General features: G+C 40.5%; 1 protein-coding gene across 1 annotated transcript in view; it reads right to left on the bottom strand.

The window, feature by feature from the left end:
* Positions 1-608: 608 nt before the first annotated feature.
* The window catches only part of LOC139763272 (E3 ubiquitin-protein ligase RNF123-like), an 88,604-nt gene continuing 64,688 nt past the window's right edge, over positions 609-24,524 (bottom strand). Inside the window, exons 20-25 of the mRNA XM_071689215.1 lie at positions 21,487-21,626; positions 14,330-14,518; positions 7,938-8,097; positions 3,433-3,720; positions 2,842-3,022; positions 609-914 (exon numbers count right to left, since the gene is read on the bottom strand). Of these exons, the coding sequence (XP_071545316.1) occupies positions 749-914; positions 2,842-3,022; positions 3,433-3,720; positions 7,938-8,097; positions 14,330-14,518; positions 21,487-21,626 (1,124 nt within the window). The 3' untranslated portion in view covers positions 609-748. The remainder of the gene's footprint in view (positions 915-2,841; positions 3,023-3,432; positions 3,721-7,937; positions 8,098-14,329; positions 14,519-21,486; positions 21,627-24,524) is intronic.

Below are 24,524 nucleotides of genomic sequence, written 5' to 3'. Positions count from 1 at the left end.
TTCCTGTGCAGACTGTATACATACACACAAACATTTTGCAATATAAAAATTAGACTGAAATATACAGTGCTCTCCGTAAACTGATAAGGTTTTACTACATTCTTTAATTTTCATCTACATTCACAAAGCACAAATGAGATTATTATTCATGATGACATTTCCTTAAGTTACATCTCACTATAATTTTAATCTGTATAAAGCAGTGTTCTGTCATGTCTTAAGCACTTCACCTTTCCATGCATAATCAATAGCTCTGAGGAGAAATACCCTCATTTAGATATATGTCCCCTCTACCAATATTTCACAGTAATAAAATTATTTGTTGACCATAATTACCTGCCATTGAGTAAAGGCTCCAATCAGCCAATTAAGAAAAAAGATTTTGGCTTGGGGAAAAGTTCCTTCAGTTTTTCATAAAATATAAAGACACCTTACAAGACAAATAAGTAAACAGACGAACTTTCAGGCACTCAAATTTAGAATAGTAATTCAGTCTTGAACCCACTAGTGCAAAGGATGTTTCCATGTGTTGATGGGTTATACAACTGTCAGTAAGTACTATTATCAATGACTCAAGACTGCAAATAAGTACCCAAACTGCTTATCCTGCCATCTGGCTAAGCTTTGAGACATCTCTATATTAATCTAAGTACTTTCACACTCATATGATTTTATCATCATATTCACAGGTTTTGAGTGAAGCTATAGTCCTTAGTATAACAAGACTGCTTCTTATGCTGGCAATAAACTAGTTGTGAGGACCCTTCATTCCTGGAGCTGTCTGGTCTGTGGTTTTGTCCAAAGCCTGAGCCTGGTAGACAACTGTTCCAGTGCTCTGGTCAGTAACCACCTGTATGGTTGTTTTGCAAAAGAAACAGTCAGATCTGTTCATCAAATGCTGTGTCACACAGGCCCTAAGGAGAAAAGCATTATGTTAAAAACTGTTGGTGCTTAAATTTCATCTGCTAAAGTTAAGTAACATAAGTAAGGAGTGCTAAAAAATACCTGTGATATGTGCAAACTGTGGAAGGACACCAATGAGACAATGACAGCAGTGCCAGTAACTTAAGCGATGCTTAAATTCCATGTTAAACAAGCAGGGCTGGCCCCTCCTATGCCCTCTATATGTTCAGATTGTAGGGCTCCCACAGCTAAGGTGCCCTCTAGAGTCGACCATAATATGGCAGCTTTAAAAAGTAGGAAATGGTGCCTCAAACATCCTAATTTCTCAAATTCGTCCAGGGGTGTGCCCTGGGCCCACCTAGAGCTTGTGATTTAAAAGGGAGCTTGATGGGGGAGGGGAATCCCCAAAAGAGACTCAGGCCACCAAAAGGGGCCAGCCCTATACATATATAAATACATAAACAAAAGATAAAGTAACAATGGACTTACAGTACCGCAATAGAACAGTAAAAAATTAGTTTTGAATTACATGAAATTTCTTTCTGTACTTGAGTAATAAATAAAATATAAAAACATTTTCTTAGCAGCACAAATAAAAACCTATAAGATATCCTACCTTCTTCTCATTAACTGACTAATGAGCATATGCCAAGCAAAGGCAAAGATGACTTGAATCTATCATCCCCAAATGGCTTGGGTAACTGTCAGCAAAGCAAGACTTAAAATGCAAAAGCATATCCAGTTGCAAACAACCCAATTCTTTATTCATTCATTCATATGTACATTTTTCATACATAACCATTTCCCATATTAGTGAGGCAGCACTAAACAGATGAAAAAATGGCCTCACAATTATAATGCACTGAAACTAGAAAACCCTCTCCAAAATCAGGTCCCAGTAACCTTTCCATGGTTTGCCCTGAACACTTCACATGCCCAGGTTCAGCCCAAAGACTGCATGTTGCAGGCATAACATGTAAACCACTCGGCTTCAATTCACTCTATCCCCTTCAGGTCTTGCACCCCGAGCCTTCAAAGCATCTTTCATTCTATCTCCTATCCATATATCGAATCCATTTCTGCACACCCTCTTCAGCTCTCTTATAAATACTCCTCTTACTGCCACATCTCTTATTCAATAATCCCTCACATCTCTCTACCTACCTCTCCTTAGTATCTCCAATGAAGAGTTTAAGTGTTTTTACAGGGTGGCTGACTATGAAATTGGCCAACCACTTTTTGTTACTGTTTTTTTTTTTTTTGGGGGAGGGGGGGTGTTAATATCTTTTATGTAAGAATGTGTTATGAGACACTGTCACATGCTTTGTTGATGTCGATTTTGTGCAAGACAGGGGATTTGGTTAGTTAAAGCTATCAGGGATATGCTGATAAGGTCTGTGTGTAGTGTTGTGAGTCTGTAGCCAAAATGTGTATACAATGAGATTGGGACAATTTGCTTGATTCTGCTATCAATAAGTTTTTCAGTCTGGATGCTGAAGACAGAGGTGAAAACAATGGTAGGGGGAGGGGAAGCTGGGTGGTTTAGAGGGCTTTAGGAAAGGTATTATGCTGGCAAGTTTCCAGATGTTATGGATTTTTGTTGTATAGTCAGTAGTAGATGAATACATCTGTTAATGCTTGGACTACAACTAAGCCAAAGTGTTGTACATGAAAGCTCAAGTTGACAGGGCCAGTTAAAAGGTGATTTCTTTAAAGATTTAATCACACTGATCAGTATGAGTGTGGGGTGGGTAGGCACCTGTTTCTAGATGGATTTTATATAGAATTTTTGTGACTTTCCAGTCTAGGGGTGAGGTTCTTTGTGGCTAATTTAAGTAAAGTACACCATGAGTATGTTTGTGTGTTCTCAGTGAGACAAGATGTTACTGAAATATACAATCTAAGTTAATCAGATTTCGATTCCCAGTTGCTTCTAACCTGCAGGATGAGTGTGTGCAGGGCTGAAACACTGCAGATGCAGGATATGCATAACATATTGTACATAAGGAATCTTCATCAGCTCCAGAGGTAGGCTCTCCACGACTCTCAACACATCTTTCCAGATGCATTATGACACGTTCCACCTGACTTAACTCCTCACTATTTACATTATCTGGGTCTGAAATGATGTTGAAAAAGCAATCAAATGTTAATAGTTAAACAATACTGAAGTAAATGCAATAATTTTACATGCACTCTGGAAAAAAAAATTCTATGATAAATTAGTATATCATATCACTCCACCTGATAGGTCACTCTTTATAAGTGCTGCCCACTCTTCACATTTACACAACACTGCTGCCAGGTGCATGAGGTACTCATTGAGTATTTTCATGAATACCAAATGAGTCGTGCGGTAATTTCAAGTGTTTTAGTGACAAACAAAGATGATTACCAATAGTTTTACATCAGAAACATTTATCATCTCGTAAGAGTGACAGAACAACAAAAATTACTGCATAATGTAAGGGCATCCTAAAAATATGCCACTACAAAAATTCTATTCAATGCAGGTTATAGGGTACTCACAATTTCTTAATGAAAATTTACTAGTTGAAGAATTGGTGGTTGCATGGGAATCAGATCCTCTTGGAAGTGTTGGTAACAGTAAACATTCTAAGTCACTAGAGCCTTCCTCTGTTGTAGGATTAGTTTTATCTGATGCTGGTGATGATGATAAAGCACATGCCCCTGCATCTGCCATGGCTGATGTGGCCTTCATGACATCCTGCCCACCTAGCAGCTGATACATGGAATTTAACTGGAAACTAGGTTCATTCAACAATGTCCTTGTTGCTACTTGGGCCTTGAGGTTTACTGTAAAAGAAAGTTGTAAGATGTTCAAGGATGGATGGATTTAGATTTAATGAATGGAATAATGATTATCTTAATCAAATATCTTTAAAACATACATTTCCATTGCTAATACCAACATTAACCCTTAAACAGTGATTTATTTTTTATCATACTTATTCGCCATGTCCAGCATTAGCGAGGTAGCACAAGGAAACAAATGAGGAATAGCCCAACCCACCCACATATACATGTATATACATAAACGCCAACACACACACACATTTTTTTTTTCAAACTATTCGCCATTTCCCGCATCAGCAAGGTAGCGTTAAGAACAGAGGACTGGGCCTCTGAGGGAACATCCTCACCTGGCCCCCTTCTCTGTTCCTTCTTTTGGAAAAATTAGAAAAAAAACATTTCCATGGGGTAAACCATGGAAAGGTCTTTGGGACCTGGATGTGGAAAGGAAGCTATGGTTTCGATGCATTACACATGACAGCTAGAGACTGAGTGTGAACGAATGTGGCCTTTTTTGGCTTTTCATGGTGCTACCTCGCTGGAGGGAGGGTAGACTCTATTTCATGAGTGGCGGGGTGGCGACGGCAATGGATGAAGGCAGCAAGTATGAATATGTACACATGTATATATGTATATGTCTGTGTATATATATGTATGCATATTGAATTTTTTATTTCTTTTTTATTTTGCTCTGTCGCTGTCTCCCGTGTTAGCAAGGTAGCGCAAGGAAACAGATGAAAAAATGGCCCAACCCACCCACATACACATGTATATACCTACACATCCACACACGCAAATATACATACCTATACATCTCAATGTATACATATATATACACATACAGACATATACATATATACATATGTACATAATACATACTGTCTGCCTTTATTCATTCCCATCGCCACCGCAACATACATGAAATTACTACCCCCTCCCCCCGCATGTACGCGAAGTAGCACTAGGAAAAGACAAAAAAGGCCACATTCATTCACACTCAGTCTCTAGCTGTCATGTATAATGCACCAAAACCACAGCTCCCTTTCCACATCCAGGCCCCACAAAACTTTCCATGGTTTACCTAAGATGCTTCACATGCCCTGGTTCAATTCACTGACAGCATGTCGACCACGGTATACCACATTGTTCCAATTCACTCTATTCCTTGCGAGCCTTTCACCCTCCTGCATGTTCAGGTCCTGATCTCTCAAAATCTTTTTCACTCCATCTTTCCACCTCCAATTTGGTCTCCCACTTCTCCTCGTTCTCTCCACCTCTGACACATATATCCTTTTTGTCAATCTTTCCTAACTCATTCTCTCCATGTGAACAAACCATTTCAAAACACCCTCTCAACCACACTCTTTTTATTACCACACCTCTCTCTTACCCTTTCATTACTTACTCGATCAAACCACCTCACACCACATACTGTCCTCAAACATCTCATTTCCAGCACATCCACCCTTCTCCGCACAACTCTATCTATAGTCCATGCCTCACAACCATATAACATTGTCAGAACCACTATTCATTCAAACATACCCATTTTTGCTTTCCAAGATAATGTTCTCACCTTCCACACATTTTTCAACGCGCCCAGAACTTTCACCCCCTCCCCCACCCTATGACTCGCTTCCGCTTCCATGGTTCCATCCGCTCCTAAATCCACTCCCAGATATCTAAAACACTTTACTTCCTCCAGTTTTTCTCCATTCAAACTTACCTCCCAATTAACTTGTCCCTCAACCCTACTGTACCTAATAACCTTGCTCTTATTCACATTTGCTCTCAGCTTTCTTCTTTCACACACTTTACCAAACTCAATCACCAGCTTCTGCAGTTTCTCACACGAATCAGCCACCAGTGCAGTATCATCAGCGAACAACAACTGACTCACTTCCCAAGCTCTCTTATCCACAACAGACTGCATACTTGCCCTTCTCTCCAACACTCTTGCATTCACCTCCCTAACAACACTTTCCTCTCTTCCTACTCGTACACATGCCTTACATCCTCGATAACAACTTTTCAATGCTTCTAACAACTTGCTTCCCACACCATATATTCTTAATACCTTCCACAGAGCATTTCTATCAACTCTATCATATGCCTTCTCCAGATCCATAAATGCTACATACAAATCCATTTGCTTTTCTGAGTATTTCTCCCATACATTCTTCAAAGCAAACACCTGATCCACACATCCTCAACCACTTCTGAAACCACACTGCTCTTCCCCGATCAGATGCTCTGTACATGCCTTCACCCTCTCAATCAATACCCTCCCATATAATTTCCCAGGAATACTCAACAAACTTATACCTCTGTAATTTGAGCACTCACCTTTATCCCCTTTGCCTTTGTACAATGGCACTATGCAAGCATTCTGCCAATCCTCAGGCACCTCACCATGAGTCATACATACATTAAATAACCTTACCAACCAGTCAACAACACAGTCACCCCCTTTTTTAATAAATTCCACTGCAATACCATCCAAACCCGCTGCCTTGCCAGCTTTCATCTTCCGCAAAGCTTTTACTTTACTACCTCTTCTCTGTATACCAAATCATTCTCCCTAACCCTCTCACTTTGCACACCACCTCGACCAAAACACCCTATGTCTGCCACTCTTTCATCAAAAACATTCAAGTAACCTTCAAAATACTCACTCCTTCTCACATCACCACTACTTGTTATCACCTCCCCATTAGCCGCCATCACTGATGTTCCCATTTGTTCCCTTGTCTTACGCATTTTATTTGAATCCTTCAAAAACATCTTTTTATTCTCCCTAAAATCTAATGATACTCTCTCACCCGAACTCTCGTTTGCCCTCTTTTTCACCTCTTGCACCTTCTCTTGACCTCCTGCTTCTTTCTCTTATACATCTCCCAGTCATTTGCATTATTTCCCTGCAAAAATTGTCCAAATGCCTCTCTCTTCTCTTTCACTAACAATCTTACTTCTTCATCCCACCACTCACTACCCTTTCTAATCTGCCCACCTCCCACGCTTCTCATGCCACAAGCATATTTTGCACAAGCCATCACTGCTTCCCTAAATACATCCCATTCCTCCCCCACTCCCCTTATGTCCTTTGTTCTCACCTTTTTCCATTCTGTATTCAGTCTCTCCTGGTACTTCCTCACACAAGTCTCCTTCCCAAGCTCACTTACTCTCACCATTCTCTTCACCCCAACATTCTCTCTTCTTTTCTGAAAACCTCTACAAATCTTCACCTTTGCCTCCACAAAATAATGATCAGACATCCCTCCAGTTGCACCTCTCAGCACATTAACATCCATAAGTCTCTCTCGAACACCAATCAATTAACACGTAATCCAACAATGCTCTCTGGCCATCTTTCCTACATATATACGTATACTTATGTATATCTCTCTTTTTAAGCCAGGTATTCCCAATCACCAGTCCTTTTTCAGCACATAAATCTACAAGCTCTTCACCATTTCCATTTACAACACTGAACACCCCATGTACACCAATTATTCCCTCAACTGCCACATTACTCACCTTTGCATTCAAATCACCCATCACTATAACCCAGTCTTGTGCATCAAAACTACTAACACACTCACTCAGCTGCTCCCAAAACACTTGCCTCTCATGATCTTTCTTCTCATGTGCAGGTGCATATGCACCAATAATCACCCATCTCTCTCCATCCACTTTCAGTTTTACCCATATCAATCTAGAGTTTACTTTCTTACACTCTATCACATACTTCCACCACTCTTGTTTCAGGAGTAGTGCTACTCCTTCCCTTGCTCTTGTCCTCTCACCAACCCCTGACTTTACTCCCAAGACATTCCCAAACCACTCTTCCCCTTTACCCTTGAGCTTCGTTTCACTCAGAGCCAGAACATCCAGGTTTGTTTCCTCAAACATACTACCTATCTTTCTTTTTTTCTCATCTTGGTTATATCCACACACATTTAGACACCCCAATCTGAGCCTTCGAGGAGGATGAGTACTCCCTGCGTGACTCCTTCTGTTTCCCCTTTTAGAAAGTTAAAATACAAGGAGGGGAGGGTTTCTAGCCCCCCGCTCCCGTCCCCTTTAGTCGCCTTCTACGATTCTTTCTCCCCTATTCCCAGGGATAGTGTATATGTATAAGTGTATACGTATTTATTCAATATACATAATCGCTATTTCTTGCATCAGCGAGGTAGCGCAACGAACCCTCAGTGTCTTACCTTGGACAAGATCATGTTTGATAAGGGTCACAAGAATTCCAGTAACAGCGGTGAGTATGGGATAATGGTGAATGGTTTCTAAGCCTGGGATCTCTAAGCCTACAACATGGCCAAAGCATCCAGACCACCCACTCACACGGTTCAGAACTTGACACAACAGCTGTGAAAAAAATTATTTAGTTATGATTTGTCCAATTCATAATTCATAGCTAAACATTAAACAATACAGATCGACAAACAAATTTTCAAACAAAATTCAACTAATTATTCATAATTTCTATAAATGCACAGGTAAAAAAAATTTCTTCAGCATCTAATACATAAATATGAATGAAGCTTCTTTGGGTCACTATAATTTGGACACAGTCCATAACATCAAATACTCTTATCCTCTCTCCTGCAATCATTACCTGTTTCTGTTCTCAAGAATTGCCTGTTTGGGTAACTACACCACCAGCTTGGCCACACAGTATTCAGCAAGCCATACTTAGTGATGCACAATGGGAATGTGGTCATCAATTTCCTGCTACTGGTAAGCACTGAAACTTTTTATTTTCTTAACTAACAAATGCAACTTGTCTCTTTTTCTATATAAATTGATAATAACCATAGAAAACATTTCATAATGCTTCTTGTAGCCAACACACACCGAATAAGGAGGAGGCAAATAAAAACAAAGCTTTTTGAAATGTCATCATCTATTTATAAGCTTTAATATACCCTAAACATTCTATCAACTCCAAATTCATATTCAGCATGAAAAAGTCCTTCTACTGGGGTTTTGAAACATATCTATTATGCCCAGGAAAATACCAAAATTTGGAGGTAATAGTTCAGAGTATTTTTTGCCTAAAAAACATTTTGCTTCACAATTGTTATATCACACAATGAAATGCCTCTACCCTTCATATAATCTTGGAAGTCTCTTAATGCTTCTTCTTGTTTAAAGATACCCCATAAATGCAAAGGGATTAATTATATGTGTATATTAAAATATAATCACATTATGAAACGCTTCTCTACCTCAAATAATCATCGAAAACATCACATAGCCCTTATCAAAGCTGACACATGCTACATGGATGAGTCAAATAATAAAAAAAGTTTTTAAAACTAGAGCTTTAGGTGCCTGAGAAGGGACATGTAAGCTGAAAACATATGGAAAACAGAGGGCAAAATCTATTGATCAATGAGCAGATGACAAGGTTAAGACCCTGGGGGCACTGTGGAATATGTTGAATTATGTTGAATTATGTCAATTAAGACAAAAGTGTGTATGTTTAAAGTTATATCTGTTCCGACAATGTCATATGGATGTCATTGAGGGGTACTCTAAAAAGAAAGGAACTGGAAAGATGGAGTGAAGGAAGCTTTGGCTGGGTCTGAATATTCAGAAGAGCAAGAGGTATGCATGGAACAGAATGAATTGGACTGAAGTTGTATTATGAGTCAGGGTGCTCTCAATGAAAGCCCTTCTCCTTTATCGCAACAGGCCAAACCTTGAAATGAGAAACACTGCTTGTGCTCAGTGCCTATTTAAAGAATAACGAGTTATGTAACAACAGCCAAAACCACAAATTGGCACATAAAAGAAAATTAAACTTAAACCTAACCTTATAAAGAGTGTATCACTATATATTTTTTGCTTTGTCGCTGTCTCCCGCATTAGCGAGGTAGCGCAAGGAAACGGATGAAAGAATGGCCCAACCCACCCACATACACATGGATATACATACACGTCCACACATGCCAATATACATATCTATACATCTCAACATTTTCTATTTCTTTTCATACTATTTGCCATTTCCCGCATTAGCGAGGTAGCGTTAAGAACAGAGGACTGGGCCCTTGAGGGGAATATCCTCACCTGGCCCCCTTCTCTGTTCCTTCTTTTGGAAAATTAAAAAAAATGACGGGACGATTTCCAGCCCCTCGCTCCCTTCCCTTTTACTTGCCTTCTAAGACATGCAGGGAATACGTGGCAAGCATTCTTTCTCCCCTACCCCCAGGGATAATATCTCAACATATACATATATATACACACACAGACATATACATAAATACACGTGTACATAATACATACTGTCTGCCTTTATTCATTCCCATAACAACCCCACCACACATGAAATAAAAACCCCCTTCCCCCCTCGTGTGCGAGGTAGTGCTAGGAAAAGACAACAAAGGCCACATTCATTCACACTCAGTCTCTAGCTGTCATGTAACAATGCACCAAAACCACAACTCCCTTTCAACATCCTGGCCCCACAGAACTTTCCATGGTTTTACCCCAGACGCTTCACATGCCCTGGTTCAATCCATCGACAGCACGTCGACACCAGTATACCACATCGTTCCAATTCACTCTATTCCTTGCACGCCTTTCACCCTCCTGCATGTTCAGGCCCCAATCACTCAAAATCTTTTTCACTCCATCTTTCCACCTCCAATTTGGTCTCCCACTTCTCCTTGTTCCGTCCACATCTGACACATATATCCTCTTGGTCAATCTTTCCTCATTCATTCTCTCCATGTGACCAAACCATTTCAAAACACCCTCTTCTCTCTCAACCACACTCTTTTTATTACCGCACATCTCTCTTATCCTATTATTACTTACTCGATCAAACCACCTCACACCACATATTGTCCTCAAACATCTCATTTCCAGCACATCCACCCTCCTCCGCACAACTCTACAGCCCACACCTCGCAATCATATAACATTGTTGGAACCACTATTCCTTCAAACATACCCATTTTTGCTTTCCAAGATAATGTCCTCGACTTCCACACATTCTTCAACGCTCCCAGAACTTTCGCGGCCCCCTTCCCCACCCTATGATTCACTTCCGCTTCCATGGTTCCATCCGCTGCCAAATCCACTCGCAGATATCTAAAACACTTTACTTCCTTCAGTTTTTCTCCATTCAAACTTACCTTTCAACTGACTTGTCCCTCAACCCTACTGTACCTAATAACCTTGCTCTTATTCACATTTACTCTCAGCTTTCTTCTTTCACACACTTTACCAAACTCAATCACCAGCTTCTGCAGTTTCTCACATGAATTAGCAACCAGCGCTGTATCATCAGCGAATAACAACTGACTCACTTCCCAAGCTCTCTCATCCACAACAGACTGCATACTTGCCCCTCTTTCCAAAACTCTTGCATTCACCTCCCTAACAACCCCATCCATAAACAAATTGAACAACCATGGAGACATCACACACCCCTGCCGCAAACCTACATTCACTGAGAATCAATCACTTTCTTCTCTTCCTACACGTACACATGCCTTACATCCTCGATAAAAACTTTTCACTGCTTCTAAAAACTTGACTCCCACACCATATATTCTTAATACCTTCCACAGAGCATTTCTATCAACTCTATCATATGCCTTTTCCAGATCCATAAATGCTACATAACAATCCATTTGCTTTTCTAAGTATCTCTCACATACATTCTTCAAAGCAAACACCTGATCCACACATCCTCTACCACCTCTGAAACCACACTGCTCTTCCCCAATCTGATGCTCTGTACATGCCTTCACCCTCTCAATCAATACCCTTCCATATAATTTCCAAGGAGTACTCAACAAAATTATACCTCTGTAATTTGAGCACTCACCTTTGTCCCCTTTGCCTTTGTACAATGGCACTATGCAAGCATTCCGCCAATCCTCAGCACCCTCACCATGAATCATACATACATTGAATAACCTTACCAACCAGTCAACAATATAGTCACCCCCTTTTTTAATAAATTCCTCTGCAATACCATCCAAACCTGCTGCCTTGCTGGCTTTCATCTTCCGCAAAGCTTTTACTACCTCTTCTCTGTTTACCAAATCATTTTCCCTAACCCTCTCACTTTGCACGTGGTACCACCTCAAACAAAACACCCTATATCTGCCACTCTATCATCAAACACATTCAACAAACCTTCAAAATACTCACTCCATCTCCTTCTCACATCACCACTACTTGTTTTAACCTCCCCATTAGCCCCATTCACTGAAGTTCCCATTTGCTCCCTTGTCTTACGTACTTTATTTACCTCCTTCCAAAACATCTTTTTATTCTCTCTAAAATCTAATGATACTCTCTTACCCCAACTCTCATTTGCCCTCTTTTTCACCACTGGCACCTTTCTCTTGACCTCCTGCCTCTTTCTTTTATACATCTCCCACTCATTTGCATTTTTTTCCCTGCAAAAATCGTCCAAATGCCTCTCTCTTCTCTTTCACTGATAATCTTACTTCTTCATCCCACCACTCACTACCCTTTTTAATCAACCCACCTCCCATGCTTCTCATGCCACAAGCATCTTTTGCGCAATCCATCACTGCTTCCCTAAATACATCTCATTCCTCCCCCACTCACATTACCTCCTTTGCTCTCACCTTTTTCCATTCTGTACTCAGTCTCTCCTGGTACTTCCTCACACAAGTCTCCTTCCCAAGCTCACTTACTCTTACCATTCTCTTCACCCCAACATTATCTCTTCTTTTCTGAAAACCTCTACAAATCTTCACCTTCGCCTCCACAAGATAATGATCAGACATCCCTTGAGTTGCACCTCTCAGCACATTAACATCCACAAGTCTCTCTTTCGCGCGCCTATCAATTAACACGTAATCCAATAACACTCTCTTACATCTCTCCTACTTACATACGTATACTTATGTATATCTCTCTTTTTAAACCAGGTATTCCCAATCACCAGTCCTTTTTCAGCACATAAATCTACAAGCTCTTCACCATTTCCATTTACAACACTGAACACCCCATGTATACCAATTATTCCCTCAACTGCCACATTACTCACCTTTGCATTCAAATCACCCATCACTATAACCTGGTCTCATGCATCAAAACCACTAACACACTCATTCAGCTGCTCCCAAAACATTTGCCTCTCATGATCTTTCTTCTCATGCCTAGGTGCATATGCACCAATAATCACCCATCTCTCTCCATCCACTTTCAGTTTTACCCATATCAATCTAGAATTTACTTTCTTACACTCTATCACATACTCCCAACACTCCTGTTTCAGGAGTAGTGCTACTCCTTCCCTTGCTCTTGTCCTCTCACTAACCCCTGACTTTATTCCCAAGACATTCCCAAACCACTCTTCCCCTTTACCCTTGAGCTTCGTTTCACTCAGAGCCAAAACATCCAGGTTCCTTTCCTCAAACATACTACCTATCTCTCCTTTTTTGTCATCTTGGTTACATCCACACACATTCAGACACCCCAATCTGAGCCTTCGAGGAGGATGAGCATTCCCCGCGTGACTCCTTCTTCTGTTTCCCCTTTTAGAAAGTTAAAATACAAGGAGGGAAGTGTTTCTAGCCCCCCGCTCCTGTCCCCTTTAGTCGCCTTCAACGACACGTGAGGAATGCGTGGGAAGTATTCTTTCTCCCCTATCCCTATATATATATAAAACACTATGAATGCCTTTCCAAAAACCTTTAATTTGAATAGCAATGATGTACTGCATGTCCATAGTTTCTGGTGGGTTGGTATTTAAGACTTAGTTGTGGGGGTAGTTGTCTGGTGCTTGTTGAGTTAATTCAGTGAGTTCTTATTTTGTCAGTGTTGCATTTGCTTGTGTTGGGGGTATCTGTGAGTAAAGGTTGCTTAAGTGAGAGGCAGGGGTAAACCTTTTGTTTTTACTTCAGTGTATAGTACAGTATGAATGAGAAGGGTCAAGTGCTGTTGTAAAAAATTGAGTGTGAAGTATGTGGAAGTGAAATTATACTGGAAGAATCTTTGTTCCACTGTGTCCAGTACTACCCGCCTGGGTATCAGGAGGGTTAGTGACAACTGCTTAAGGAGCCAGCACTTCAATGGCTGTCAAGTTGCACTCCTCTGACCCAGGTAGCTGTCTTTTCTTTCTGCCTCACTTAACACGCGGACTACTGGCATTCTGTCCAAAAACATATAATCTCTCCTTGTCATACATGTCACAATAACACTTAACTCACAGCTCATTCTCCATAACCCTAGTTTTTCCTGCAGTGAGCACTATGCGCTAGTGCCTTTTGGCAAAATGGTAGGAGCAGTAGATAGAAGTAGTAGGTAGGAACATTCAGGCAAGAGCATTAAGTAGAAACATTAGGTATAAGTAGTTGGTAGGGGCATTATACATAATCAGTCAGTGGGAACATTAGGTACAAGCCTCAGCAAACAATGTGCTTGAGTTGCCCTCTGCCACTGGCCTCTTAAGGGTGAGGCTTTAAAGGCTAAGAAGTGGCACTGGAGTTCACGTGCTATGGTGACTCTATTGCCATGGCCACCCCTTTGAGGGAGTTCCAACTGGAAAAGGTGTCAGAGATATAGATAGATTGATAGCAGCATATAAACAACCACATACCTGGCATAACCTTGACAAAAGAAGTTCAGCATTCGGTCTGGAGAAATCTGTAAACAACTGTGGTGCAATGTGTACTATCATCTCCAAAACTCGGAGAAGAGCCAAGGCTAAATCAAAACAGGTTGCACAAATGCGGAGCTGTCTTGAATCAATAAATACACGCTCAGGACGGTTTGAAGCATTCTGGATCTGTGGATGAATTTTCCTATTCAGTTTTTTACCTTCTATAAGTGGATCAATTTATAAGTAACCATAAAATTAACTACTAACAGTGAATTTTGAATTATGAATAAGGATGATTTTTAATACACTCCTGTTAATTACAATAAAGAAATGAAAACTGTTGAAATGAGCATGAAATATGAACTTATAACAGCTATGAGCCTCCAGGAACTTTGTAGGTCTACTGAGAAGAATGAAGTCTACAGACATACAGGCAAGTTAGTTACCAGTGTGTATACTATAACAAGACATTAAAAGAACAATTCAAAACTATGACTGAGGGAAAAGTTAATTGGGATGTAAGTCTGAATGGAGAAAAATTGGAGGAAGTGAAGTGTTTTAGATATCTGGGAGCAGACTTAGCAGTGGATGGAACCATGGAAGAGGGAGTGAGTCACAGGGTGGGGAGGGGGTTATGGTTCTGGAAGTGATGAAGAATGTGTGGAAGGAGTGAGAGAACATTATCTCAAGAGAGCAAAAATGGGCATGTTTGAAGGATTAGTAGTTCCAACAATGTTATATGGTTGCAAGGCATGGGCTGCAGATAGGGTTGTACAAAGGAGGGTAGATGTTTTGGAAATGAAATGTTTGAGGACAATATGTGGTGTGAGGTGGTTTGATCGAGTAAGTAGTGAAAAGGTAAGAGAGATGAGTGGAAATAAACAGTGTGGTTGAGAGAGCAAAAGAGGGTGTGCTGAAATTGTTTGGACATGTGGAGAGAATGAGTGAAGAAAGATTGACAAAGAGGATATATGTGTCATAGGTGGAGGGAATGAAGAGAAGTGGGAGACCAAACTGGTGGTGGAAGGATGTATTGAAAAATATTTTGAGCGATCACGGCCTGACCATACAGAAGGGTGAGAGGCGTACAAGAAATAGAGTGAATTAGAATGATGTGGTATACCGGGGTCAACGTGTTGTCAATGGACTGAACCAGGGCATGTGAAGCGTCTGGGGTAAACCATGGAAAGGTCTGTGGGGACTGGATGTGAGTAGGGATCTGTGGTTTTGGTGCATTACACATGACAGCAAGAGACGGAGTGTGAAAGAACGTGGCCTTTTCTGTCTTGTCTTTCTGGTGCTACCTCGCTGAAATGGGGGTAGCAATGCTGTTTCCTGTAGGGCAGGGTGGCACCAGGAATGGATGAAGGCAAGCAAGTATGAATGTGTACTTTTGTATACATGTCTGTGTATATATGTTGATATGTATATGCTGTGGTTTTGGTGCATTATACATGACAGCTAGAGACTGAGTGTGAACAAATGTGGCCTTTGTTGTCTTTTCCTAGCGCTACCTCGCGCACATGCGGGGGAAGGGGGTTGTCATTTTTATGTGTGGCGGGGTGGTGATGTGAATGAATAAGGTCAGACAGTATCAATTATGTACAAATGTATATATGTATACGTCTGTGTGTGTATATATATGTATGCATTGAGATGTATAGGTATGTATATGTATGTGTGTGGTTGTGTATGTATATACATGTGTATGTGGGTGGGTTGGGCCATTCTTTCGTCTGTTTCCTTGCGCTTCCTCGCTAACGCTAGAGACAGCGACAAAGTACAATAATAATAATAATGATAATAAATGTATATGTATGTATATGTACATGTATGGACATTTCTGTGTGTAATACATGTTAATTGATAGGCATGTGAAAGAGACTTTTAGATGTTAATGTGCTGAGAGGTGGAACTGGAGGGATGTCTGATTATTATCCTGTGGAGCTAAAGGTGAAGATTTGTAGAGGTTTTCAGAAAAGAAGAGAGAAAGTTGGGGTGAAGAAAGTGGTGAGAGTAAGTGAGCTTAAAAAGGAGACTTGTGTGAGGAAGTACCAAGAGAGATTGAGTGCAGAATGGAAAAAGTTGAGAGCAAATGACATAAAGGGGAATGGGGGAGGAATGAGATGCATTTAGGGAAGCAGTGATGGCTTGCAGAAAAGATGCCTGTGGTATGAGAAAGGTGGGAGGAGGGCAGATTAGAAAAGGTAGAATGGTGGGATGAAGAAGTAAGATTGTTTGTGAAAGAGAAGAGAGAGGCATTTGGATGATTTTTGCAGGAAAATAGTGCAAATGATTGGGAGATGTATAAAAGAAAGAGGCAGGAGGTCAAGAGAAAGGTGCAAGAGGTGAAAAAGAGGGCAAATGAGAGTTGGGGTAAGAGTATTATCAAATTTTAGGGAGAATAAAAAGATGTTCAGGAAGGAGGTAAATACAGTGCATTGGACAACATCAGTGAAAGGGGCAAATGGGGAGGTAATAACAAGTAGTGGTGAAGTGAGAGGGAGATGGAGTGAGTATTTTGAAGGTTTATTGAATGTGTTTGATGATAGAGTGGCAGATATAGGGTGTCTTGGTCGAGGTGGTGTGCAAAGTGAGAGGGTCAAGGAGAATGATTTGGTAAACAGAGAAGAGGTAGTGAAAGCTTTGCAGAAGATGAAAGCTGGCAAGGCAGGGGGTTTGGATGGTATTGCTGTGGAATTTATCAAAAAAGGGGGTGAATGTGTTGTTGACTGGTTGGTGAGGATATTCAATATATGTATGGTTCATGGTGAAGTGCCTGAGGATTGTCGGAATGCATACATTTGCCACTGTACAAGGCAAAGAGGATAAAGGTGAGTGTTCAAATTATACAGATATAAGTTTGTTGAGTATTCCTGGGAAATTATATGGGAGGGTATGGACTGAGAGGGTCAAGGCATGTACAGAGCATCAGATTGGGGCAGAGCAGTGTGGTTTCAGAAGTGGTAAAGGATGTGTGGATCAGGTGTCTGCTTTGAAGAATGTATGTGAGAAATACTTAGAAAAGCAGATGGATGCATATGTAGCATTTATGGATCTGGAGAAGGCATATGATAGAGTTGATAGAGATGCCCTGTGGAAGGTATTAAGTGTATATGGTGTCGGAGGTAAGTTGCTAGAAACAGTGAAAAGCTTTTATTGAAGATGTAAGGCACGTGTATGAGTAGGAACAGAGGAAAGTGGTTGGTTCCCAGTGAATGTCAGTTTGCGGCAGGGGTGCGTGATGTCTCTATGGGTTTTTAATTTGTTTATGGATGGGGTTGTTAGGGAGGTGAATGCAAGAATTTTGGAGAGGGGCAAGTATACAGTCAGTTGAGGATGAGAGGGCTGGGAAGTGAGTCAGTTGTTGTTCGCTGATGATACAGCACTGGTGGCTGATTCGGAGGAGAAACTGCAGAAGTTGGTAACTGAGTTTGGTAAAGTGTGTGAAAGGAGAAAGCAGAGTAAATGTGAATAAGAGCAAGGTTATTAGGTTCAGTAGGGTTGAGGGATAAGTCAATTGGGAGGTAAGTTTGAATGGAGAAAAACTGGAGGAAGTGAAGTGCTTTAGATATCTGGGAGTGGATTTAGCAGCGGATGAAACCATGGAAGCAGAAGTGAGTCACACGGTGGAGGAGGGGCGAAGGTCCTGGGAGCATTGAAGAATGTGTGGAAGACGAGAACATTATTTTGGAATGCAAAAATGGGTATGTTTGAAGGAATAGTGGTTCCAACCTTATATTGTTGCGAGGCATGGGCTATAGATAGAGTTGTGCGGAGGAGGGTGGATGTGTTGGAAGTGAGATGTTTGAGGACAATATGTGGTGTGAGGTGGTTTGATCGAGTAAGTAATGAAAGGGTAAGAGATGTGTGGTAATAAAAAAAGAGTGTGGTTAAGAGAGCAGAAGAGGGTGTATTGAAATGGTTTGGTCAACTGGAGAGAATGAGTGAGGAAAGACTGACAAAGAGGATATATGTGTCAGAGGTGGAGGGAACAAGAAGTGGGAGACCAAATTGGAGGTGGAAGGATGAAGTGAAAAAGATTTTGTGTGATCAGAGCCTGAACATAAAGTAGGGTGAAAGGCATGCAAGGAATAGAGTGAACTGGAACAATATGTTATACCGGGGTCGACGTGCTGTCAATGGATTGAACAAGGACATGTGAAGTGTCTAGGATAAACCATGGAGAGTTTTGTGGGGCCTGGATGTGGAAAGTGTGCTGTGGTTTCGGTGCATTACACATGACAGCTAGAGTCTGAGTGTGGACAAATGTGGCCTCTGTTGTCCTTTCTTAGTGCTACCCCATGAGCACACGGGGGGAGGGGGTGTCATTTCACATGTGGTGGGGTGGCGGCGGGAATGGATGAAGGCAGCATGTATGAATATGTGCATGTGTATATATGTATATGTCTGTGTATGTATATGCATGTATATGTTGAAATGTATAGGTATGTATATGTGCGTGTGTATATACTTGTGTATGTGGGTGGGTTGGGCCATTCTTTCATGTTTCCATGCGCTACTTCACTAATGCGGGAGACAGCGATTTAACGTAATAAAATGTAATAATATATTAGAAAAAGATCATCTTCCAATGCCCAAGGACCCCACAGTAAATGCACTAGTAAATGAACAGATTATCTGTGGTCATATTCTTATTTTTGGTAGAAACAATTTAGTAAAGCAGAGGACACCTCCATTACTCCCTCCAGCTCAACAGCTAGCAGGAAGGGATACTATCATGAACAGATAGGAAAGTGTTTACAGGAAATGTGCCCTACTCTAACAGCAGGGGGCTTCTGCAAAAGCAAGCTCGGTCTTACCCACCATTAGAGAACCAAGAAAGAAGTAACTGTGAAGCCTGGGCAACAAAAATCTTGGTCTCATACCCTGTCATGTCTGATGGTTAATTTTCTCAGCAGAAGGCTAGAACAACCATCAGATACTAAAATGGTTTAACCATGTAGGATGTATGACATACATAAAGTGATATAGATCAATTATAGTGCAGTTAAAGATGCAAAGATAGACAGCACACTAATAAAGATCTGGACATGCAATAATCAACATTTTGAAAGATTAGACATACTTTACCAAAAATATATAGAGATTAATCAATAATTATTAGCAGTACTAGACTTTTGTTTATGAAGGTGAAAAAGCAAATGGAGATAACAGTCTCACCAGATGAATCAATATAGTCTACAATATGAAAAGGAAGCACTGAAATACAAAGGAAGACTTTGTTCCCTTCAGGCTCTTGATCCATTTGATACACATGTATATGAAATTAAGAGGCATTATCACCTTCACCTCTCCTGACTGAAATAGAAATATTTTGATTTAATCTAGGTTGTGGAAACCAAAACTACTCTGCAATCAAGTTTTAATTTGCTGCCAATTTGTTTCTCCTTCACGTAATTCAGTAAAATGGAATTTGAAGTCATTCATCCACTTAATCATCATATCAGATTTCTCTACTCCCTTGAAAATTTTCTCAATTTTCTTCATATTTCTTTGTAGTCATTCAGCTTGATTTTTGGTGGTCTGCATGTTACTAGATCTACAGCATTTATGGCTGGGATGGTAACTTTCTTTCTTTTCTTTTAAACTATTCGCCATTTCCCCCGTTAGCGAGGTAGCGTTAAGAACAGAGGACTGGGCCTTTTTTGGAATATCCTCACCTGGCCCCCTCTGTTCCTTCTTTTGGGGAAAAAAAAAAAAAAGAGAGGGGAGGATTTCCAGCCCCCTGCTCCCTCCCCTTTTAGTCGCCTTCTACGACACGCAGGGAATACGTGGGAAGTATTCTTAATCCCCTATCCCCAGGGATGGTAACTACAATTATTTATTTTGTGGCTCATCTTCATTATCTCCTTTTCTCCTTCCTTAAAATGCACATATACTGCTATACTGCCTTGTCTGCATTTGGTTATATCTACTGTGAATATTTCCAACTGATACAAGTTTGCTTTAACTATCACTTTCACATTAAACCTTGTTTCCCTAGTGATGATTAGGACAGTACTGTTGTCCTTAATGTATTCACTGACATACTGACATAATCTAACTTGATTCTACACTAATCAGACTTTGTATATTTATACATATTATCTTACATGGATTCACTATTCCTTTTATATGTCCTCTTGTAATTTTTGGACACTGTGCTTTCATTCAGTATGTTGTTTAATTTTTTGTTCTAAGCAAGATCATTCCTGATTTTCCAAGGTTCCTTCAATCACATGTATTTACACAGCTGTTCTATTCCCATTTCTGCCAAGGCTTTACTTATGTGGTTATGTAGCAAGCAAATACAGGCCAATCATTGTTCTGTTTCTCATTTCCTCATGTTCTTCTATTTGATTAATCTTACATTCTTCATATTTCTGCTAATACTGGCTTATGTCATCAGTCCACTTTGGCCTTCTGTTTCATGGCCATGTGAAATTTCTAAATTCATACTCCCATTCACCGTTTCTTTCTAGAGAAAAATATCTATCTATTCTCTTTTTCCCTGTTTTAGGCCATGTTCTGTCCAATATTTCTTTATTCGGTACTGGTTTTCATTATACATCCTCATTTCTGTTCAAATCTTCCTGTATGACTTCCACTCGTCAATGCTGTTTCTTGCATTTTCAATATATTTATGACTTCCACTCGTCAATGCTGTTTCTTGCATTTTCAATATATTTCAATGTTACTGGGCATTTAAATTCACATCATTTCTCTTGCACTTTCATAATTCATATAATAAACAGATATCTGTCTAAGCTAAGCTTTAAGGATGCTTTTTCTTCCTTTTCCAAGGCTCTAGTCACGAAAACAGTGCACATCGAGGCTGGGCCTTACTCGAAATATCAAGAGAATTATGAAACAGAAAAAGAAAAGAGAAAGTATATAAGAATTTCTGAGAAAGTGAAAGACCTGTCTTTTGAAATGTACCCAGTCATTGTCATTGGGAAAGACATGAGAAAATGGAGTCTTCCAAAGTTTGATGTATTGGGAAAGAAGCAGGCATCAAAACGGCCCTCCTTTGAGTTGTCAATGGCCACACAATAAACTTATACAAGGTATAGAAAGAGATTGAGGTAGACTAGCTTACCACTTGAAGTGATAAGGGCCTCTTAAAAGAAAGAGGTAAATTAACATCTCACCTCCTGCAACATTCCAATAAACTCTGAGAAGGCCCAATTGAGCTGGTTGAGGAGAGAATTGAGGAAGGGAGTGGCCACTTCTGAGGAACTCTCCAGCACTTCCACCACATGCTTCTGGAATGTTGGCGAATGGCATGGGGCTATGGGGAGAGTTAACATAATTTTTGTTAATATCTATTCATTTATTTTACTTAATCGCTGTCTCCTGCGTTAGCAAGGTAGCACAAGGAAACAGATGAAAGAATGTCCCAACCCACCCACATACACATGTATATACATAAACACCCACACACGCACATATACATAGCTTTACATTTCAACACAGGTATATACATATATACTCTTGTACATATTCATACTTGCTGTCTTCATCCATTCTGATCACCACCCCAAAACACATGAAATAGCATCCCACCCACCGCGCGTTTGTGCAAGGAAGCACTAGGAAAAGACAAAAAAAGGCCAGTCGTTCACACTCACTCTATTGCTATCATGTGTAATGCCCAGAAACCACACCTCCCTTTCCACATCAAGGCCCCACAAAACTTTCCATGGTTTACCCCAGACGCTTCACATGCCCTAATTCAATCCATTGACAGCATGTCCATCCCGGTATACCACATTGTTCCAATTCACTCTATTACTTGGATGCCTTTCATCCTCCTGTATGTTCAGGCCCTGATTGCTCAAAATCCTTTTCACTCCATCCTTCCATCTCTAATTTGGTCTCCTGCTTCTCCTTGTTCCCTCTACCTCTGACACATATATCCTCTTTGTCAATCTTTTCTCACTCATTCTCTCCATGTGACCAAACCATTTCAACACAGCTTCTTCTGCTCTCTCAACCATACTCTTTTCATTACCACACATCTCTCTTACCCTTTCATAACTTACTTGATCAAACCATCTCACACCACATATTGCCAAACATTTCATTTCCAACACATCCACCCTCCTCCACACAACCCTACCTATAACCCATGCCTCACAACCATATAACATTGTTGGAACCACTATTCCTTCAATCATACCCATTTTTGCTCTCCGAGATAACGTTCTCGCCTTCCACAAATTCTTCAATGCTCCCAAAACCTTTGCCCCCTCTCCCACCGTGTGACTCACTTCTGCTTTCATGGTTCCATCTGCTGCTAAATCCACTCCCAGATATCTCAAACACTTCAATAACTCGTTTTTTCCATTCAAACTTACCTCCCAATCAAATTGTCCCTCAACCCTACTGAACCTAATAACCTTGCTCTTATTCACATTTACTCTCAACTTTCTTCTTTCACACACTCTACCAAACTCAGTCACCAACTTCTGCAGTTTCTCACCCAAATCAGCCACCAGCGTTGTATCGTCAGCGAACAACGACTGACTCACCTCCCAAGCCCAACAGACTGCATTCTTACCCATCTCTCCAAAACTCTTGCATTTACCTCCCTAACCACCCCATCCATAAAGAAATTAAACAATCATGGAGATATCATGCATCCCTGCCGCAAACCAACATTCACTGGGAACCAATCACTTTCCTCTCTTCCTAATCATGCACATGCCTTACACCCTTGGTAAAAATTTTTCCACTTGCTTCTAGCAACTTAACTCCCACACCATATACTCTTAATATCAATATTAGTTAATATTAATATATATATAAATACCTTACCTTACCTCCTTGCCTCAAGTTCCCTATTTACCTACTTCCTGCCCCAGGAGTCCCTTAAGCTCCAGCTGCACACAGGAAGTTGGCCATGTCCATCTCAACATCCCATTCAAACAATTAATTTTTACTTTTATGTAATGCCTCACTTACCTGACCCTCCACTCTCTCAAAAGTAATCATAAAAATGAAACAAAGATCATCCCAATAACAGTCCTACCTCTAAACAACAGCACTACACCCCTCCTACCCAAACCACTCTCTAAGTAGAAATAAAAAGCTTACCCCTGCCTCATTTTTCAACTACCTCTACTTAGAGATCCCCCACCCCATCATCCAACAAATATAACACTGACAAAAAAAATATGCACTGAAATAATCCCATGTTCCCCTTCAGTACATATATACATTTTCACACTTGTTTGCTGTTTCCAGGGAAAGAAGGAAGCATCATGAACAAATAAAGAACAACCTCAATTGCTAAAATCCACTTTATATCTGTCATGTATGACGCACCGAAACCAAAGCTTCCTATCCAACCCCCACAGACTTTTCCATGATCCACACTGACTACTTCATATGCCCTGGTTCAGCCCCTAAAACAGACAACATATCACCCATTTCTTACCATGTTTCTCCAATTTGCTCCTTCCCATGCACAACTCTCACTCTTTCTGATAACTCAAAGCATTTGCTACTCCATCCATCTCCATTCTATTTCCTTGGTTTCTGCCTCTACACTACTCCCTCCACTTCTTGCATGTATATCCTCTTAGTCGGTTATTCTTTGCTAATCCTCTTCATAAGTTCAGGCCATTTCAGCACACTTTGGTCAACTGCCTCAATCATGCTCTGCTCACAACCATTCCTTCCACAATCAACCCTCTTTACACTAAGTATTGTCCTCAGGCATTTAATTTCCAACACGTACCCTCTTCTGTTCTTTTGCATTCTAGATCCATGATTCACATATATACAATGCTGTTGGGTCAACTAAACCTACAAACATACCCATCTTTGTCTAAAAGACAATGGCCTCTCCTTTCACACACTCCTTAATACACTCCATCTCCCATCTATGATTCACTTCAGTCCTCTCGGCTCCAACAGCTGCCATGTCCACCCATGTACCAACACACTTCACTTCCTTAAGGTCCTCCCTACTCAAAGTTAAGCTCAAACCAATCTGTTCCATCTCCCTGCTGCACCTAATTTACTTTACTTATGTTAACATTACATCAAACTCTTCTTTCACATACTCTTCCACACTATGCCACAAACGGCTTTTTTCTGTGAAGCCTACCACCATTGCCACACCAACTGATTACTATTACTATTATCATCACATTTATCATTAAATACATATCATTGTTGA

Source organism: Panulirus ornatus, chromosome 46 (assembly GCF_036320965.1).
Source record: "Panulirus ornatus isolate Po-2019 chromosome 46, ASM3632096v1, whole genome shotgun sequence".
NCBI lineage: Eukaryota > Metazoa > Arthropoda > Malacostraca > Decapoda > Palinuridae > Panulirus > Panulirus ornatus.
Note: the sequence above shows the minus strand (reverse complement) of the source record. Positions and strands in the feature narration are given on the sequence as shown.